Source organism: Amblyomma maculatum, chromosome 6 (assembly GCF_055883805.1).
Source record: "Amblyomma maculatum isolate TAMU_Amacu chromosome 6, ASM5588380v1, whole genome shotgun sequence".
NCBI classification, from domain to species: domain Eukaryota; kingdom Metazoa; phylum Arthropoda; class Arachnida; order Ixodida; family Ixodidae; genus Amblyomma; species Amblyomma maculatum.
In genome coordinates, this window is record NC_139349.1 from 93,920,032 (window position 1) to 93,942,146 (window position 22,115).

The 22,115-nt window shown below is 44.7% G+C and overlaps 1 protein-coding gene across 1 annotated transcript; it reads left to right on the forward strand.

Annotated features, from left to right (window-relative positions):
* The first annotated feature begins 386 nt into the window (after positions 1-386).
* LOC146186255 (aminopeptidase N-like) lies at positions 387-22,037 on the forward strand. Its single transcript, XM_084608019.1, has 21 exons — positions 387-737; positions 858-1,576; positions 3,440-3,595; positions 4,157-4,259; positions 5,165-5,285; positions 5,368-5,519; positions 8,175-8,288; positions 10,312-10,446; positions 13,204-13,269; positions 13,835-13,900; positions 14,644-14,804; positions 14,928-15,019; positions 15,688-15,818; positions 15,957-16,012; positions 16,111-16,258; positions 16,703-16,779; positions 16,877-16,990; positions 17,615-17,782; positions 20,655-20,798; positions 21,619-21,700; positions 21,879-22,037. Exons 1-21 carry the CDS (start codon positions 387-389, stop codon positions 22,035-22,037), a joined length of 3,315 nt encoding a protein of 1,104 aa, XP_084464145.1.
* The last annotated feature ends 78 nt before the right edge of the window (positions 22,038-22,115 follow it).

Here is a 22,115-nt window from a genome sequence, read left to right on the forward strand (position 1 = left end):
AGCGAGCGTTCTAACGTGAAAATGTCAAATTGAGCTGCCTGCATTCAGTTGCAATAAAACTCGAGTAGAAAGCGGTTTTTTAATAGTTCATTCGGTCATTTCAAGGTGCAGATAATTAAAATATAGACTGTGCCGCAAAAAAAATAAACAAAACTATTTCACGCGAGGCACTGTGTGAAAGAAGATGCAGCGATGATCGCCGCGTGCTCACTCGCTATCGGGGGCAGCTTGCGCTGGCAATGGCTTCCAAGAAGGAACGAACCGTAAGACTACCATTTTGAGCGCCGACCTGGCCCAGCCCACAACCAGTCGGTAAGCGTCACGACCTTGAGGAGACTGTCTCTCGTTGATCTACGCCACAGCTCAGTCTCTGTAAGGCGAGCGGGATGTATCAGTCGAGCGCCGAGTATTTCATGGGGAGCCAACCCAAAGTGCGGAACAGCCGCTCCGCGACCGGCAAAAATCCCTTGCAGAGCATCAGGACTCTTGTCGGTCAACGGAAGTGGCAGGTCGTGATCGGCGTTTGCCTCCTTATGAGCGTAGTGGCGGTGGCATTTCCGGCCACAGTGGGCCACTCTATGAGGCAGACGTCGCGTCGCCGTGCTGTGACGCGTGCCATCGACACTGTCGCGGAAAACGAGCCAGCGGACGAATCGCGCGAGGTCTTCAACGCACCCATGGTCGACAAGAAGGCGCTGCCTGTCCACCACAAGGCCACCAAAGCCAAACCTCGCAAGGTAACCACAAAAAAGCATAAAAATCGCCCTCCATCAACCCGGAAGCCACCTACCAAGAAGCCGGCTGCCCGGAGACCGCCGACCCGAAAGCCACCGACCCGAAAGCCGCCCAACCGAAAGCCGCCCACCCGAAAGCCACCGACCCGAAAGCCGCCAACCCGAAAGCCTCCGAAAATGGCGGAAGAGAAGAAAGAACCGGAGGAGTCTGAGAAAGACGTGGCCAAGGCAGCGCCCTTAGAGGAAGAGGTGTCAGCCCATGAAGGATCGGCAGCACCCGCTGTCGCTGCTTCTAGGACGTTGGTCGACAGCACAACGGAGAAGACTACTGGCAAGCCAGTTGGAATGGTAAAAATTGCAGCGCACCAACAGGAAGGTCCGCCACCTGGCAACGAGTCCATCTTTCGGTTCACCGGCGCCTCGTCGCCGAACGACAGCGCCAGCGGCGACCACAATGTCGAGGACATTCGGCTGCCGAGGACAGTCAAGCCGCTCGCGTACAAGCTGGTGCTAGCTCCCATCTACGGAGAGCAGAGCATGTCCTTCAAGGGCAACGTCCGCATCACCCTTGAAGCCCTGGCGCCCACCAAGCTGATACAACTTCATGCTGCCAACCTCGTCATCAACCGTGCCAACCTTTCGCTTAACTTCGTCTCGACCGCGCCCGGCCCCGACATTCTGAGCATCCGCACCAACGACTACTCTCAGTTTCTGTACATCAACCTCGCCGAGGACCTCGTCATGGGAGACAAGTACGAGCTGCACATTCCGTTCACCACCGGAGCTCTGTACGACAACGGCTTCAACGTGAGACACTACCAAAGAGAGAGTGGCCCGCCAGTGTACGTAAGACGCGTTTTCAACGATTTGCCGAAAGCGCAATCGTATTCTTTCGAAAGGCCTCTCCCATATCGAAACCATTGTCAGTTTATCGAGGCGCGCGTTCGAGACTACCACGCGCGATCACTATAGTGCTCATCGCAGCTCGAAGCCATGATCGCGCAGATCAGCATAAAGTACATGTACCTTGTATCTATGACGAGAACCGTGTCAAACAGCTCTTATACTCTTGTTGACCCGTTTGAGTACATTTGATAGAAAAGGCTGGGCGCATGCTATGTATTCGCTGCAGAGCACGGCGGGTCTAAGAGCGTGCTGAACAGTCCCTCGCTCCATATTCCGTGTGTAGATATACTCTTGTTGACCCGTTTGAGTACATTTGACAGAAAAGGCTGGGCGCATGCTATGTATTCGCTGCAGAGCACGGCGGGTCTAAGAGCGTGCTGTACAGTGCCTTGATCCATATTCCGTGTGTAGAAATAATCGCGGTCCATTTGCATGGAGTGAGGTATAGAGGCCGGGTTGGCAAAGGCTACGGATACCATGCAGTAGTGCTTATAAGGGATGATAGAAGCCTACTAAGCCATAACGTAGTGTACGAATACAATGCTCTATTATACAATGATGTAAGGAAGTGTTTTTCTCTAAACACCAAACCATTGCTGGAGAAGTTCCACGATGCCGCTTCAGCAGGCCCTGATTGAATGCCGAATTTGACCTTGGGCATTCCAAGGATGCTCACTATTTGTAATAGTGGTAGCAAGAGCACTAATAGAGAAACTTAACTGACCTTTAATTTAGTGAAAAACGCTTAGTGCATCAGGTACCTAAGTTGCACTCAAACTATAAAATTATGTCATTGAGCCAAGCTTCATTACATTGTTAATAAAGTCATTTCTTTCTAACGCTGCTGAAAGGCTGCGCAGAAAAGTTTCTGTATGTTGATCTAATATTTGTGTAACCTCTACATCAGTATTAAACTTAAAATTACGTTCATGTAACGAAATTGAAACGCCAGCCTATAGTTATAATGCGCGCATGTACACGTTAGCCGCCTCGATCAACTCTGCGTGAGGGATGCTACAAGAGCGAGAGTATACCAGTACAACTTATCACTATTATAAGGCTTGTCACACTCAAGCACTAACTTGATTTATGCTGTTAACAAGGGGCCTAATACTATACCGGGTGTTTCAGCAAAGATCAATCAGAATGGCCTCATCGGCGTTAATTGCAATACCGGTTTTGCCTGACATGTAATTGTTAAAAGTTTCGCAACCGTGGCTTCCCTCGGCGCTGTGGCTGAACGAATTTCGTCCAGCGCGCCCCGAAACAAAGTCAGTCACTCCGGCTCACCTGCCACGTGACCCTCCGGCACAGCGGTGCTCGCCGCTTCTCGCTTTTTCACCTCACACAGAAGAGAGACCAAGGTGATTTATTTAATTTGTAGAGGTCACGTTACGGGGCTGTTCGCTGTTCCCAACATTCATGCCAGTAACACGCATCGCGAATATGCGAGTGGTAAATTTTAGTGGGAGCAGTATTGAATGCTTGACCGGGCAGCTTTATGTTGCTGAAATTGCCCGATAGAGGCGCATCTTCTGATGATACCTGGTAGCTCAAAAAGAAGGATAGGGTTTTCCGAGCATGCCTTGCTTGTACCGTCCGGAAAATATTTCTCGGGTAGGGCACTTTAAATTCTAACATGCTAAGGAACTCTCAGGCTTTTTCGCTGTTCTCAGAGTTGATATGTTGGTGTTAGCTGCGAGACAGTTAACAACTCATTTATCTCTTATCATAGGCGGAATATAATTACTTGTCCTTTAGAAAATCGTGTTGCATGCTGGTGCTCGTCTCTCGCGCAGGTGGGTCTACGGCTCCAACTTCCTACCCACCGAAGCCAGACGAACCTTTCCTTGCTTCGACGAGCCGGGAATGAAGGCTCCCTTCTCCATTGAAGTCATCCGGCCCAACGACCTTCACACGCTTTCCAACATGCCTTCCGCCGCGGTTTATCCAAAGTGAGCTTCTGCGTTCACTTTATTACGGACAGTAGAAGGCACACGATGAACAACATATGCTGATAAAATTGCCACGAGTGACAGGGGCTCATAGGGCTCATGATTTAGCTAATCATCTTTGTAATTGCGCACCATTACACGTCTCGACGCCACGGGAGCAACTGCTTAGCAATCCATCTAGACCAGAGTATGAACACATCTGAAGCGTTGACGAAAATGCACACCTTTCTTATATGATAAAGGTTGCGAAAGAGGTTACGGTTCTCGATTCTGGGGTACGGTGACGACTTTTCAGCTTAATGAGCCCAGTACGTCATCGCGTAAAACAGCCTAGTAAATCCAGTGCATGTCTTTCTGTAAGCCTTGTGCCGAGACCTCGAGAATGAAAATTAATTACCTAACTACCATCACGAAATAATTACTTCGCGCTGGTTACACGCTGGTTAAGCGCTGCGTGTAGTGATGCCCGTTCCGAAGCGTGCTGTTAACTAAATAAGTTTTGATCGTTTATTTCAGTCGTATTATTCGCACAACTTTTTTTTTTGTTGTTGTTGTTCCTAGACCTGAAGACCACAAGGCTGACGTGTTCATCCCGACTTTCCCTATGCCAACCTTTTCTGCTGGTATCTTCATATCCGATTTCATCTCTTACGGAAATGGCACGGTACGTTTATTGAAACACCGCTCAAGGCTAAAAGAGAGGTCATTAACCGGTAGTAAAGAGGAAGTGATACATTATTTCTTTTCATCTTAATCTGGCAGCTTGTTCTCACTGCAAAAAAATAAAATAAAAGAAGAGCAATCTCTGCAACGTCTCTTACTGAGCAGAAAAGAAAACAGCGCGAGTGGTTTAAGTTTAGCATAAGTAATAGCGGAAAAAGATAAAAGAAGAAATAGAGGGAGGAAGCACCGTTTGTTTATTCCCCAGCCTTAGTAATTTTGCGCTGTTTCCTCTGCTAAGCGCCTCATTTGTTATGGAACTTAAACATTTCATAACGGCAGCCACTCATAAAAGTCTCCGTAACTTTCACATCACATATAGCGGCCACAAAATACGCACACATCCGTCAAATATCTGCCGCCCGTAAATACATTCACAGCATGGGAACCAATGAAACATTTTCTTTATTATCACTTTGTTATCACGATCTCACCAAATCGGAAGTCTTCTCGTTTTTTTTTTCTTAAACACCCGTCACGTCTTTTTACCATCGGAATACTTAGTTTATTTTAGTGTGGTTTTCTATCATATCTCCCATCTTCAAGTTGGAAACTCAGAGCTGAAAAATTAACCGGCGTTTCATAGTTTTTCCGAGAGGAAAGCGTTTCGTCCGCAGGCGTCATCTGAGAACGTTGGGAGATAAGAAGCGAATGAGCTTTAAACACTTGAACACTCTGCACACGACAGTCGTCACTGTAGATATGTCGCCAAAACCTTTGCCCCAGTGACAGTTCTGATTCCTTCATAACCGCGCCAAATTTTGTCGTTAAATATATGTCATCTAGTTCGAGTTCCCTATCGTTGTTCTTTTTTTTTTTTTTTCATTTTCTCACCTCGCCACTTTCTAGATGAAGCTTTGGGCACGTCCGGGTGCTGCAAGGGATGTCGACTTCCTGCTTGAAATGGGCCCTAAGATACTGAACTTCTACGAAGAGTATTTTGCGTCGCCGTATCAGGTGCCGAAGACAGGTGAGTATTGTGACAATCCGGACTTCACGATATCGCTGCCTAGCGTTACGCACTCCTGGTATATAATGATTTTTTTTTGCAGACATCATCGCCATGGAGCATTACATCAGCGACATTCAGAACATGGGACTTCTTTACCTCCCGGAAGCTGTCGCCTTCTACGACGCCGAGGACTCGTCGGTAGCCAAGAGGCAGGGTGTGATGCTCTCGTTGTGCCACGCTTTCTCTCACGAGGTGAGTCATTCATGACTGGGAACGGCAGGGAGCTATGGTTTTGTTTCTCTAGAATAATCGCCAACTGCATCAGGACATTTTAAAGTTTTTTTACTCATGAGTGGTGTAGACAGGGAGAGTCCACAGGAAACGTCTGCACGACCCGACACTAAAAGAAAAAATTCTGTCTCTACTAGAAATCAAACCGCTATCTCTCCGAAGCCCTAGCCGGGCGCGCAAACCACTACTCCATGCCGGGGTTGTGAGAAACAGATAGTTATTTGTCTTGTTTAATGTGAGGATGATAGTAGCAATGAGAATGAAGATGCAATTAATGATAATGATAATGATGGTAGTAGCGATGACAATGACAGCGCATTTAGTTTATAATGATGAGGGTAGCGATAATGATGGTGATGGTGATGATGACGATGGCGTCAGCAGCAGGGATGACAGTGACGATGCAGCTAGTGAAAACAGTCCTGTAAATTGGCTTTCTCCATTTCCAACCTTGAACAGACTTAAGCGCAGTCCTGTAATTTTTTTTAGTAGGCTTCAGGAATGGCGCATTGAGCCGGAATATTAGGGCGTTCGTTCGCAGCCATTCAAGCGGCGAGAAGCGAGGCATGAGACACCTGAATCCCGGAGTTTTACTGTGTGGTAGGATAGCGCTAGAGAGCGCAGAATGGTGTGAAGCAGCAGGACGCATTATTTGCTGAGACCACTGAGTCGTTAATAACGAAAACAAGAAAATTTTCCGGGTTTAAAATAATCAGCTTAGAATAAAAAAGATTCACTTTTATTGCAACATTCTAATCATCATTCTCTACCACCCACTTTGTTTCAACACCAATATACTGGACCACGGATAGCCACCGCGTTACAGCGTATTCTATTTATTACAAGACGGGAGTACAGTTTTCGTTCAAGTTCTTCCCGGGTTGGACTAGCAATTTGCCGTTGTACTGAAACACTTAGTTCGGTGTGCATAACAGTGAGCTGCCTTAGTACACAGTACCACTTGTAGTGGGATCATACACTATAAGCCGTGTAAGGGCGTGTAACCGGGATCTAAGGCAGTTGCTGGCATTCCTAAACTCCGGAGGAGTTATGAATAGAAATGTACCACCGTTCACACATTCGCACAGTTGTGAATGAAACACCATCAGTGCACAGCTCTCAAAAACTTGTCATTTCATTTTAAACTATACACTGCACCTTTTAATCGAGTCTCGCGTCATATGGGACGTTGACCTTTTAACGTGAACACTGTTTAGATAAACAAAGTTAAAACATTGTCCGAGGAGTAGTAGTATGAAGCATACACGCATGCGTGCATATTGGGGAAACTAGTTACCTTCACCTTCACGGCTCTGTGCATATCATATTTTTAAATTTCTCTTGCACAATCTTCCGAATTACTCGAAAACGAGCATGAGTTGCCCCGTGACTGAGTGTAAGTCAGAAAACAATCTGTACCGAATATGTTCGCGCGGCACGCCTCATAGAGCTCGGCAAGTGCATGTGCGTTATGTAAGCACTGGATATGTTTTTGCGGAAGTATTATTTCAGCTACCAGTACATCCACTGTCTGGAAGGACGGATCGCTGTACACGCGGGCGAAATTTCTCACTATACGAAACAATTTAGGAGTTATAGGGACAGCTTACTATTCTGAAAACGACACCGCGTGATTATAGGCAAATATTCATCTCATACGTATACATTTGAGAGCGTAATCAAGTACTGTATCAAATGCAGAAGACAGGCGAATATTATGACAATCGGGACTCTGCGCATATATCGCTGCCTACCGCCACGTAGCTCTTGCACTAATCCGGAGGTTCGGAGCCTAGCAAACTTGTCTAATGCTTATATGTCGGGCAACAAATGTCACGTGAGTTCGTATCAAAATTGTTTCGCAACCGTTCTTTGTGCAGCGTTGACTGTGGTGTCATACATTTTCGCTTCTCATTTAGCATCCATCGGCTAGTCAAGTGTGAGGTTAGTTTGTGATAGGGACTAGAAGGGAGGACATATGTACAGCCATTGTCAAAATTGTAGAGCCCAGAGGGTCGCCTTCTGAGTATGTAGTGGTGCTATTCAGCATTAGGGGAGGTCCTTCCTATTAGAGAGGGTAGGACAAAATATCTTCCTACCATCAAGAGATTCGGAACACCGGAAATGCATTACAAGCCGCACGAAGTGGCCCAGAAGCAGTACGCCTGGGCACTACACTTTGAAAAGGTCGGTACATCCAATTCTGTGCCATTTATTGTAAGATCAGACGTCCACCGAGAAGTGACAGTACCGCGCTTTCCTTTCTTCCCAAATCGAGTTACAGACGTTTAACACCTTGCAAACTCGGCATACGTCTAAGCAAAACTATACCGTATCATGAGATATCGTGAAAAACCATGCTTTCGCATGTCTTAATTGATTTAAGTGCACTTAAAAACCGTCCAATTGTTTTCTGTGTTCCGTATACGTGCTTGAAAAGTCGCTGTAATTCGCATTTCTACGCTATTTTACTTCGAATTTTGACAGGCTCCTATATAACGAAATGGGACCCATCGGAGTGTTCAGGCGTGGCAGACGAAATTATATCTGCACCGATGAAAAAACAAAAACAAAACAAAAGCGTCGAAACCGCATTTATTCTTTATTTTGTTCCAGTGGTTCGGAAACCTGGTGTCTCCGGAGTGGTGGGACGACGTCTGGCTGATGGATGGATTCGCAACGTACTTCCAGTACCGCTGTCTGGAATTCTTCGACCAGTCGATCAAATCGGTAACGGTTCCTTTCTCACATATCTATTTTGTTTGGCTTTTAACCTTACAATGTTTGCAGCTCTTGATCTATGGGGGCTTAGTCCAGCATAATCTCGGAACCATGGTGAAGTTGACGCCGGCACCAGCATTCTTCACAACTGGGCTTTCTCTCCGAGTTATACTCAGTAACGAAATAATTCACCTCCCGTGTAAGCAGGTTTCAAACCAAAGGAGTAGCGAATCAAGATCTACCTCCTGATGCTCAGTACTATTCCGCGATGTGTTGTAATCGGTATTGGTAGCAGAGTTGTTGTTGTTGTGGCTGTAGGAAGAAGGAAAAGAAACTGCACGGGCCTGCTACTGGCTCTGTAGCTGAGCCACCTTCGATTCCGCGTGCGGACAGAAAGGAAAACAGAGAAGAAAGAAAAAAAGAAGAGGGAGAGAAAGAGGCGCGCCGCAACAACAGCTGTCGTCCACCACCGAAGCAGTGGCGGGTGCAATGACGGCCCACAACAGATAAAAATCGGTGGCTGGCAAACCCCCGCCGCAAGTGGCGTTGACCTACCGTCCCAGCCCCGTAGGGCTCGGAACTGCCACCCTTCACTACCTCCCCTATTGGTAGCAGAGACGGCGCCATCTATTATACATTGAAATGGCACGCGTTTTTTATTCTTTCTGAACTGAGTTTGTTAAAGCCAGGAGGAACCAATAATGCATCCAAGCACATCAATTACGCAGGGACTGCCGTATGGATGTGTACGCTCAAGTTTTTATACATACCGCGATTCAAGGCTGAATAAATAAATTTGTGAGGCCAGAATACGGTGCGTGGAGTATATTGGTAGTCTGTCCCAGGCTGGGCTAGAAAGTTAAATGGACGAAGTGAAGGGAAAAGGAAGCGAACGGGAGTGGGGGCAGATCTTGCAGGATATTTGAAGGGCGATACGCTGAAGTTACAAAAATAGTGCGAAATTGTGGTACTTGCAGCTTGCTACGTGCATTTGCCAATCACCTACACCAGTTGGGCGCTAAAGTACTGCCTTCAAGCTGGAAGAGGATCTGTATTTGCTTGATACTTTAACTAATTATGTTATCACGCGTGTAGGGCGCAGCGAAGACATGCAATCGAAATAAATTTTTAACGCAAAAAGAATGAAGGCGCTGCTCTTCGTGACCAATACTTTCATATCTCTTTATTGCTGTTTGCGTCGAATAGCGGCGTTTTGTTCTTTTAGCCATTCTTTTCTTTGCGAGGCGCAGTTATACTCCTGGCACGCAACAGTTTCTTCGTATTATTATGTTTTGCATTATACGTAAGTCCATGTGAGGACTGTCATCGTTGTAACGGGGGAAAAAGGTATCTCTACTCTGACAGAGGAAAAGAGAAATAAATGAGAAAAAAAAAAAAAAAACAAACCTGCTAACGGAAGCGGGAGCAAACGCACCTCAATAAACACGGAAGACATTTCGAAGCACTTAAGCTCCGCCTTTGAGAGTATGATGCGACAGCACTAATGGCTGACGTCAGCGACTCTTGCGGATCCTCGTCCGCGTTCCCTTCACAGACATGAGATTTGCTACTAGGTTAACTAGCATCTCCTTAATTAGTGCCTCTCTAATTACGCGCATGCACCTTAGTATACAGGAGTAAGCTACCTGTCTGCGTGAAAAACCAACCAACATCGTTATAAAGCCTCGCTTAAGCAAGCAGTTGGAAGGTGTCTGCATGGCCTATGGGGGTATTATCTCGTCCGACCCCTTTTCAGTGTTATTTTGAGAGCAGTTCATTTAATATATATACTTGCTTGTCCTAACGACGTTTGTGTCATGCTGCGACCTTGTAATCGCAGATTATGTAATGTTTTTGTTCTTCAATTCCGCCGCTCCGTTTGTGACGCAAAACGTTCTTCACCAATCCGAATGTTTTGGACACGCCACGTCCTCCGCTGAACTTGGGAGCCTTACACTGTCGTATTAAGATAAACTTCATTCAAGCTGCAATACGTAGAGTGACTACTTTCTTTTTTTTTCTTTCTCTCAAGTACGACCTGATGATTGTCAACGAGATCGTACCTGTGATGAAGCACGACATCATGAAGTACGCTCCCGCAGTGGTCATGAACGTGGACTCCCAGTACAGGATTTACCAATCCTTCAACGTCTTCAGCACTCAGAAGGTGCTACTTCCTATTGTTTTTGTTGCAGATGTCTTTCTGAAATGCTTTCCGCGCTTTTTGATTACCGCTTTGATGATGCCTTCACACTTTATCCATGCAGGGATAGTTAATATTTTGTTATCGTGCTACAATTAGCTACGATTAGGATAGAAACTAGCGTGCACTGCGATCATTGGCTGAAGTTACGTCGTGACAAGTATTGTGGATTCAATACTGTGCTTTATCTTCCGCTTTCATAGACAAGAGAGTCTGGCATTTGCGGGGCGGACTATTGTTAGTTGTGAACATTCTCTAAACATAAAACTGCAACTGCGTCGGGGAAGGTTAGTTACCAGATGACTATGCAAACTCTCCTCTGTGGCTGTATTCGGTATTCTCGTTACGAACACCTCAGTATAGACTTCAAAGTCATCAGGATTTTCACGTTAAATTCAGCAGATAAGGTGCGCGTGTGTTGGCTTCCTTATGCTTGAGCCGTTTTGTATTTTATCACAAAGATAATGCAGCGGGAAAATTTACAAAACGGCTCATCAGCATGGCGACGCAAACTATTCTGTCAAACAGTGAGCAGTCGGTCATCAGTGCACAGGTCTTCACGGCCCAGCCTAAACAAATGAGTGGCAGGAATAAAAACAATTCCTGAGGCAAAAATGTCCTTTTTATGACCCAGTCTACTTGTTTGTCAGGATTTAGGAAAGAAACCTATAATTCTGCAAAACTTCCAAAAACGGACCTCTTATGGCTTCATCGAAAAAGCCTACGTATAAAGAATTCCTGGATTGCGTTCGGGGTCTGCTCGGCGCTGCTATATAGTATGAGATTTGATTGAGTTCAACCAAGTGAACGAAACTGCTTTACATTTTTTTTCTTACCAGGACGTAGATTTCCCCTAACCTGATGCGTAAATGATCTCTGCTCTGGTGATAGCTTTATATATATAAAAAGACCAACCCCCACATGGGTTCAGTTCCTCATCTAAGAATTCTTTCTTTATGGTTTGATGCTACACGTTATTTTAGACGAGCATGACACGTATCCACAGTTATATACCAGAAAATGTGTCCGACTAGATGTATGAAAGAGTGCGTGTTTTGTGGGGGCTATGCACTTCACCTGGGGCTGCGGAATAATAATATAATAATAATTGGTTCACAGGAAGGGGAAGGCGCATTATCTGTCACACTTGTTATGTGGACACCTGAACCGCGCCGTATGGAAGGGAGGAAGGTGGGAGTGAAAGTAGAAAGAAAGGGGAGCCGCAGTGGAGGGTTACGGAGTAATTTCGACCATCAGGGGATCTTTAACGCGCGCTGACATCGCACAGCACATGGACGCCACTTCGGGAGCCGTATGTGGAGGGCTACAGAGTAATTTCGACCACCTGGGAATCTTTAACGTGCGCTGACATCGCATAGCACACGGACTCCACTTCGTTTCGCCTCTGGGGCTGCGGAAAGAGCCCGTTTTTGTTAAAGGCACATAGCCCTAGTCTAGAGCAGTGGGAGGCCCTCCTGACTGACTCCGAACCGCGAACCAAGGTAATACGAGGGCGAAGGCGGCGGTGGAGGCCAACGGGATTCCTGCCTTCGGAAGATGGCCCAACGAAGCCCTATATCTATATCTATTTCTGCCTACCTTCGTATAACCTTAACTCTCGGTTAACAATTTAAATGGACTTACTACTACTCATAAAAAAGTAATAATTGAAGCAATGAGTTGGAGCTTCTGTCTAGTTTGTTTGCTGGTAGGAAAGTAATAAGAGCGGCTACATGAGATATAACCAGAATCTTCACTCTGAAGAACGAAAAGACAGAAAGGAAACGGTTGATGGTATTTGAGATTGTGAGGCTTCTTGCTCTTGTTTAGAGGAAAATATAGTATCTAAGAATATAGGCAGACATAGCTGCTATGCGGCCGTACTGCCTATGTTCCTTGCTGTGACTACTGGCTTAAGAAACAGCCATAAAAAAAAAAAAGTGCGAAGGAGAAACAGCAATCTAATCCAGGGCATTTCTAAATGCACGCATCTTTCAGGTATTCGATGAGTCGAGTCAGTGCAAGGTGGACATTTTGCTAATCGAGGTTTTATAAACAATCTTTCGTCTGTCTATGAGATTGAAAAGTTAATAGGGCAGCTTTACGACCTCCGAGGTAAGATGATTCAGTTTAAAAATGATCACCAAATTAACTTTCGTTTACTTGTTCACCGAACACGAACATTTAATTTTTGTTACTAACAGCCAATTTTTTTTTTTTCTGTTCAAACATATTCGGACGCACGCACTCGTAGGTGTTCATTATCGGGGTTTATGCTTATTCCTGACTGAGATGCCTTCGTGCACAGCTTTCGTTTTAACGGTCGGGATGTCGTTTAAGCATTTTTCTTTTAAGCATATTTATTTCCACTCGACCACACCAATCATGCTGCTGGTGCACGTGTCTTCGATGACCTCGATGACCTTTTAACGAAATCACGTTTTCCCGAAACCAAACAAACAAGAACCACACCTTATCTACAGCCTCTTTGGTTTCGGTTTGTTTGGCATACTTATCAAAGTCAGGAACTAATTAAAGGTCTCCGCCGCATGCTGCTTCGAGAAAAATGTAATGCTGACATGTTTTAATTTTGTGCACATCCTACTGTAACTTAACCCTGTGTATAATTTGTAAGGCGAAGCTGTTTTATTTGTTACCACGGAATAATTTACTGTGCTGAAATATGTCCTTGATTGCGCGTCTTATCATCTTGTCCAACAGGCTGTCGCACTCCTGCGCATGCTGGATATGGCCGTCGGAGAAACCTCGTTCAAAAATGGCGTCCACGTAAGTTTTCGTGAGCTTTCCAACTCTTGGGAGCTAGAAATAAGCATATTTGCTGAACTAGCCTGCTTGCGCTGGATTTATGCTTACGATTGCCTTGTAGGGCGCTCACTTGGAAATAAATGCAGTAAATAACACTGAAAATAGATGGAATTCTGAATTGTTTCGCGGTGTTTTGATTCTGGTATCACCCTCCCATATGGAAGGCCCCAGTTGGCATCTCCTGCTAAGGTTAAAGTCGGGCTACCCTACCACCAGTCAGTGCGCTGCCGTGCAATTGCTGCCGGCTACTGCCTGCCAGCGCTATGCTCCGAATGTTTCGCTCACAACATCAACTGCAGCGGACGGCCGCCGACGCCGGATTACCTGAATCTCTGCGTCATCCCGATATTACTCTGAAGCTTAAAGATCGAATTGTTAGATTCATTCACAAATAATGCATGATGACAACAAGAAAATACATAGAATTGTGTGAATGAAGTGCATCCCGTGTTTTAAACGTTGCTGAGCAATGACTTTATTTTCTTGCGATTATATGCTTTTTTTTTCTTACCTTCTCGTATTTCAGAATATTCTCGAGAAGAGGATGTTTGGCAACGTCACGTCAGAGTTCGTCTGGGAGGCATTTACGGAGGTAATATTTGAAAGGAACATTTATTTGCACACAGAATAATGTTTCACCGCTGAGTTGTGGCGTCACTCATGTTTAACAACCCTTTATTAGTTAGACTGCAATTTTGTTTGTGCCACACAATAAATATTCGATACGGAATGGCCCGGATATTGCCTTCACTAACCTCAAAACTAGAGGAGTATGAACAGCGCAAAAACCAAATATTTTTTTGTTTATGTAAAGAAAGTAAATATATGGCACCGGGGAGATCAAAATCAATTTGGCGAATAAATTTACCCCACTAGATGCGTGTAAACTGTCGCTTTGATTATACGTGAGTGTGACAATCAAATTTATAAAGAACACTTCGTCTACTCCACCGTGTCTCCCCGAAGTGAAAATTTGTGTGAAGCAAAGTGGTTATTGCAATATTTGTCTTTCCCTAATTCAGTTATGAGCGAGATATAGGGGTGCATGATCTCGAATATGTGCACACTTCTATTGAAAACACAAGGAAGTTAATTTAAATGTATGATGTTAATTTTGTTGAGTGCCAAGTTATCCAGCGTTATTCATTGCAATTCAAGCCTATCCAATAATGACATGCAAAGAAAAGCCGAAATAAGGGATCACACACATACGCAGCTGTGGATGAATGCGTTGGATAGATCTATTAGTGAATTACTCTGGTTTCCCTTAACTACGAGCGTTTGCGAGTTTGTGTGTCTGAGCTTCCTTTCCCCTTTCACCCATGACTCACTCAGGCGCAACCGAAGAAGCGGCCGCTGAACGTGAAGAAGGTGATGGAGCCATGGGTGACCCAGCCAGGATTCCCCATTCTCAATGTGAACCGAGTGTACGACGAAAACGCAGCGACGCTCGTCCAAAGCAGGTTTGCTCTTGAACCTGAGGAGCGGGAGTCGAGGTGAGTGTGCAGCCTCGTCTTCTACAGAGCCAGCAGAAATTTTTTGTTCCTTCATGTTTAATCTTTTTGGCATCGTCTACGATCTTTCCGCCTGTCGGTATCACTCTTATTCTGTTATCGCAGGTACACGTGGCCCATTCCAATCACCATGGTGTCTTCTGAAGATCGGTTGTTTTCGAACACCATGCCAGTCGTGTGGCTCTTTGACAAAGAAGGTACGTTTCGAGCAGTCAAACCTATCACACTGAGTAACGCGGCTTCCATTTGAACGATACGTCTCCTTGTCGTTTCTTGCTTATAGTTTAGAAGTAGTTAGCCTCGGGAGATTTACATTAGTGCATGTCTATCAACGAGTCTAAATTAGGCAGCACTCCCACTCCGCTCGTATTTAGGAAATTATGTGCACCTGTGCATCATTTGGGTTATTTAAAAACGTATCATTATTTTTGTCGCACCTCGTAGCCTTTCTTCCTAAAGACGAAAACTGGAATCAATCCACATTGGTCTTATTTTACTTCTTTTCTTCGTCTTCATTCTATTTGTTTCGGAAGGGTGAAGTATGCATTAAAAATCACGTGAGCGTAACGTGCATGATCACAAAATAACTATAACTTAATTTGGTATTCTGTGGTGGCTTCGTAGCTGTGAACTTTGTGTAGCGTACAAATTCTTCTCTGAAATCCCGGCAATGTCAATCGGATTTAGAAGTGAGTGCAAATGTGAATTATTTTCTACCAAGCCACTCATGGACGTTAAAACTCACCAGGCGGTTGAAATTAATCCTGAGGCATCCGCTATACTCCATGATTTGTAAACCACTGTGTGGCACTGAAAAGTGTGAAAGCCCGTTAACTGCCACCTTGCGCTGACTTGCGTTTTCCAGGGCAGTTAGAGAACCTGCCCAGTGCGCAGCACTGGGTCCTAATCAACAGCAAGTTTGCATCCTACTACAAAGTGAATTACGACGCCCACAACTGGGATCTGATTGTTCGCCAGCTTCTATGGAACCACTCGGTAAAACGAAGCTTGCATGATCATTTTGTATGAGAAGCCTTGGAAACGTTGTAACGTTTGCGATGCGTCAAATGACACAGGTAGAACAGAGGGGTCTATTTATGGTTATATATTCTACTTTCCCTTTTCCTGTTTCAGTACATCGACCCACTGAACCGAGCCCAGATTCAGAACGATCTCTTCGACTTGGCGAAGTACGTCAGTGCATTGCTTTTCCTTTTGAAGAGGTCTTCTTTATTGTCCAGAAGAGCTCTTCGCTGCTCACCTTTCTTCTTGCCGGCTCTTGTCGCAGAGCGGGCTTGGTGAATTACACGGTCGCTTTGGAAGCCACAAAGTACCTGCTCCGGGAGCAGGACTACATCCCATGGAAGGCCGCATTCGAGAAGATGAAGGATGTGGGGGTTCGACTGCAAACGACCGAGTCGTACTCAAGGTGGAAGGTGCGCTCATGCAATCGTTCGGTCGCGCCTGTGGCATTGCTATGAAAAGGACGTGTGTGCTAGTTTTACCAGGCTTTTTGCTCTTTCAGCCGCACATGAGTGACCGGTTCGCAAGCGTATTTCAGACACCTCAGATTCACCTAAATATTACGTACTTTTGAAACAGGGAAACAAAAAGAGTCTTGAAATGTAATTTTAAAGCTCCTTTTTTTCAACTTTTATCCATTCCTTTAGGTGAAAATTTTATTTGGAAAATAAGCTGTTTCGCTTGAGAGAAGCCTACTATATAATAATTCACGCTCCCAGTAAGAGCGACAGGAATTACCCGGTAACAGACGCGCATGGCTCAGGAATATACTCTTGTCCTCTTATCTGTGCTGTGTTTGTTTTGTCGACTGCTAAGATACTCACCTCCTTTTTAAATTCGCTACTTCTTCTGTGCAGGGATACGTGTCTTCCTTGTTGAGCGCAAACTTCGCGAACATATCGTGGGATGGCAATGAGACATCGCTTCTCTCAGCGTAAGCCAAACACTGCTCGCATGTCATCTAGCTTATACATTGCTCTGGCCAAAAACTCTTCCCCCGAACGCACGGCACGGCTTGCTTCTTTCTGCAGAGAACTGGAGTCGGAACTGGCCTTCCTTACTTGTTTCTACGGCTACCAGCCGTGCATCGACAAGGCCATGGAGATGTTCAAAGAGGTCCAAGACAACACGCCCCTGGCCGAGGAGTAAGCTAACCGTTGTCATAACATATCTTAGTTATGGTCGTCGCATACATGCGGTGACTACGCCACAAGCGTAGGATCATTACGCTGATACTTTCGCCTTAATCACCGAGCATGTGTTGGAAATGCGCCTCTTGTTATTTCTGGCGTTGAATCCATGCTCATTTCTGCAATTAACTAATACGCTTTTTTTGGCCTGTCATTTCGCCCTCGCATATGCCATGACTTCCTCCTGCCTCCTCGTTGTCAACACTCCTGTAGAGAAGATCCGTTATAATTTATGGATATGTTGGAGACTTACGCAGAGTACGTCTCTTGTCAGACCTAGGTGACAGTTTAGTATAGCTACCGTTATTTAGTCTCAGGTAGAAAGAATATGTGTATTACCCATGCTTGTGATTTATTGACTAATTCGCTTATTGAGAGGGTTCGAGATGCTTACTTTTTTGAGGAATAAACATTCCTACGGCCACTTTTATGCGAAGCTTTTCAATATCCCTTTCTTTTTTTTTTTCCAAAATTTACGACAGTTACATTATCCGTGCACTGCTCGAAATAGAAAATTATCGCGCTGTTTTAACGCTTGGAGGTGGTTTGGTTGGTTTGACGGAAATGTTTTGCACGCAGCATGCCGTCCCACCTTCGGTACACCGTGTTTTGCGAGGCTGTGAAGAATGGTGGTGAGAAGAACTGGAAGTTCCTCTGGGACCGGCTGCAGGAGGGTGAGGACCTCTCGGAAAGAGGAGACATCATCAAGGCCCTCAGCTGCTCGCGCAGCCCAGAGCTGCTCGGAAAGTAAGCTTTGCGAATCATGACCGAGTGAACTTTGTTTGCTTTCGCGCTCGTTATATTAAGGTTAAAATTCTGGCTACTGATAAAAAAACAAAACAAGTATATGGAGGCGAATTGCCATTTTGAAAGTAGACCCGTTACAAAATATCGTGCATCAAACAGTTTAGTTATGTTGGTGCTTGCTTGTCGTTACAGCAGTTTGTTTCGGCGGTTACTGCGAAATGTGGTATCGGCAGCGAGTGACGGGCAACAACGCGAATTCGGTTAAGCTGTACTTCACTTGACGACGCGGCGGGGAGAAGCGTGCGTGCTAGGGAAGTATGTGTTTAAAATCACAATGAGAAAAAAAAAATTTCCTGAAAATCTAGGTATGATTCTAGGCCTCTAATTTCGAGGCTACTTTTGTAACATACATACGTCTTCCGGCAAGAATAGTTTCAGCGTCGTCTTTCTAGCAATTACTGGGAAAACGTTACAAATGTGTTAAATTTTTTTAATAAACTTTAAATATTACAAACGTGCTTTGGTCCAGTTAAATTTTTTACTACAGTGTTTTGTGCATGGTTTGTGGCAAAATATTGTAGCTTATTATACTAAAGCAATGCTACAAAATGTTTTATCATTAGTACTTTTAAACTGCCACTATACCTATAATAAGCAATCTGTGTCAAAGTTATAAGAACGACAGTGCTGAGTGGCCGGTCAGCAATAGTGCGGTTTTCTAGGCGATAAGTTAGACCAGCTCAGGACAAAGTTTTAAATGAATCTGGCTGGTTTGGTAACGAAATAAGTTTGCTAACTTTTATCATGAACTCTGTGATGCTGCGGCACTACCTTGAACACGCTGTCACCATTTTGAGGTGCAGCACGGATAATTTCTTGGAGGTCATCTTTGTCGCATCTATGCCATAACTTGAGTAAAACCTCTCAGCCTGGACGGCGGTGAAGCATGCATTGGGCTCTACTAATACTTACTGTTCGCATATGTAGGTGCAGGCTACACCTATCTCTGTACAGGTGCGATGATCATTAGCCTTTTCTTACACCTCTGTTCATTTGCGGATCGCAAAAATGTAGCACAACTCTTATAATGTGTTAGGAAAGAAATGCATGGAAAATGTAGGGTTTCGTTATGAGACATGTAAAGGAGCCAACAACCACTCGCACATAGGGAAGCATAGGGGATTTATTTGCATATCGCTCAATGCGAAGTATAACACTATCGGGCAGATAATCAATTATAAAGTAAACGAAAAAGCACCTACTTGCCACCGGTGGGCATTTGAACTCACAACCTCCGAATCAAGTGTCCTGTGCTCTACCGACTAATTGCTACAGCGACGGGTGCTCAACCTTCTACTTTCTAAGATATTTATACCGCTTGTAACTACCCTTGAGTGCTTAGCGAATCATCTACCATAAAAATGCATAGAAAAGGCTAATTAGCTTAACGAGGACGTTGAATCTGGTGCCCTTGACGTCATAGGTAGCGTAAGGTGGTTATCACACAGTTCTCAGCCTCACCGTTAAGTTGCGTTATATGTGACACTCACGGTTTTACAAGAAGTTACATGTCCTTCGCTATAGTGGAGGGTTACACCCCCCATAAATACCTAATAAAGTAGAAGACTGGACGGCCCTCGTCATAGCTCAGTCGGTAGAGCACCGGACGCGTACTTCGGAGGCCATGGGTTCGAATAAGCACCAGTGGCATCTGTTGATTTTTCTTCTACTTTGTAATCGTTATATTCACATTAAGCAACGTCTCCGATGCTTTCCTTTGGAACAGTAGCTATTGCCTCCCTTAGCGTATTTTATAGTTTCTCTCGTAACTGGTCCTAACAGGTGTAACGTGACCGTTTGTGTGAGTTGCATCGGCTTGGCTTACCGTGTTTGCCAGAAGTAAGCGCGCTTCATGATTTGCTCGTCAGCTGTTTAATAAAGCTGTTAACGTACTGTTAAGAACAAATAGGTCTTAACAGCAATGAACGAGGGGTCTCCTTCGCATGTAAGGAATTTAGAACTTGAATGTGCCATAAATGCTCCAATACAGGGCTAAGGAGCAATCCATGCAGCATATTTGCATTTGGCTACGACGGTACACGGGATAACAATAGTGCGCTGTTCTTATTGCCGCGAAGAATAGTGTCGACAAGTCAAGACTGAATGCACGTAGCCTGGACAAGTCCAGCGTTCCGGGGCACCTTTGAGTTGTGAGGGAAATGTGAGATATTATAGCATACTGCTATGTACAAGTTAATAGGATTAAGAAACTCCCAATGTGTGGCAAAATTTGTTTTCAGTGTTTTTCCTGCTCTCCCAGCGAGTAGTTAAAGCAGCCATAGAAAACCAATGAGGTGCGCTTTTCTTTAATAATTGCTATAACACTGTTCAATTTTGAAATATTTGTTTCTGAATTTCGTCCTGCGTTAACACCAAATCAGTCAGACTGAATTGTAGGAACCAAATGAGGTTCGTTTTTGAAAATTATTGGCAAAAAAAAAAAAAATCAAACCTGCTTAGGGGAGATGTGCGGATATATATTGACTGTTACAGTGATTTTAAACTATGTTAAATATTACGTTGAAGAGTTCTTCCTGGAAAATTTCCCCAAATTCTGGGCTGATTGAAATGATGCTTTTGCACGAAGACCACACGACGTGTCGACCAACTATATCAAGCTCAAAATCAGTTCACCGCCTTCATTACGTGAGATAGAAGAGAGCAAATAGATGGCTGGGCTCTTAAGTCGGCGAGGAAAGCCGGTCCTACGGCGACTTAAGCTTGACCGCGTAGCAGCACATAAAGGGAAAACGAAGTAGATGTACCAGTGGCTCTGTTTCAGTAAAATCTGGCACTTATTCATCCGGCGCAGCTACCTGAAGTCCGTGGTGAAGCCTGATGATGTGATCCGACACGAGGACGTCCCCAGCATTCTCACGTCTTTTACGGACAACCTCGAAGGCAGGCCCGTGGCCTTCAAGTTCATCAACAATGAGTGGGGATCTATTCACAAGAGGTGAGCTGTTTGCGTGCGCAGTTGTCGCGACTTGTTTGTTCGAATTAGTGTTTGGTCCGCGGTGAAGCAGCTGAAGCGAACATGTATGCTTTACAAGGGTGTGCTTTCTGGTTGGAGGAAGCAGTGTGATGTTAATTATCACAGGAAGATGTTTCTCTTTCTTCGTCATTCCATTGAGAAGATAAAGCCTTACCAACTCAATTTTGGTGCTGTCTTAATAGATTTTACTGTGAGACAGAGTCGTTTTTGTATGCCGTTGACGCATACAGAGCACAGCTGTCTAACGGCATTCCGAAATTACCATTCCTTCATTTTTGTCTGCTTTCTCAGTTTACTTTAACGCACTTCACCATCTGTTTCTAATGTTTTAGTTGAATGGTTTTTAGTCATCTACCGCCGCTAAAAAATAATAATCAGCGATTAATATATCACCTAATGGAACCACCTCACTGGCTCCATTGCCTCCAGTACCAATGCCGACTTGTTTAAAGTTGCGGCTGCTGATTATATTTTGTAACTCTGCTGTACTAATTCTGTTCATGTTGTGCTTCATTAATTTGACTAACTTCTCTCTGTAATGCTCCGCGCTGAGAAGTATATGTAAGTAAATAATTATGACTCCAATACCGATTATTAAATGCTTCAATAGATCACCTTTCTTGTAGCTTGGTTATCAAACATGTCTCTCCAACATTTCATTGCCCACCGATGCAACATTCACGCGTATGCTTTTATTGTTTAAAATGTGAATGACCTACCGTGTAGGCGTACGAGAGACGCAATTATCTTTGAACTGACAGCTCGTCTTCATCGATCGCAGGTTCCGCCAGATGCCTGAGGCACTCTTACAAATCGAAGAGTCGCTCATAGAGTCTGCGAGTGAATCATCAGATGTAGAATTGGTAAGTTTACTTTGTCTCAAGGGTTTTCACACACTACATCGTTAAAGTGTTGCGAAGGACGCGTCATCAACACAATATGCATAAGCGTCTTTAATTCTTATCGTCCACCGAAACTATCACAATTTCAGCGGATTTCGTCTTTAATTCTTAACGCCCTCCTGAAATATCCCCTTTTCAGTTGACATCCTTCTACAACCGCAACAAGAAGTCCACGATGATCCCAGAGTGGCGCTACAAGCAGGTACATGAAGAACGAAAACTCGACGACGTATGGAAGTCCAGGTTCTACCCCGTAGTCAAGCACTGGTTAGACGAGATTGATCTTCCGGCGTTGTAACCTTGGCTACCGACAGAATAAAATGGACAAGTGGGCAAATGACAACAAAGGTCGTGGCATTTTGAGGAAACAAAGACG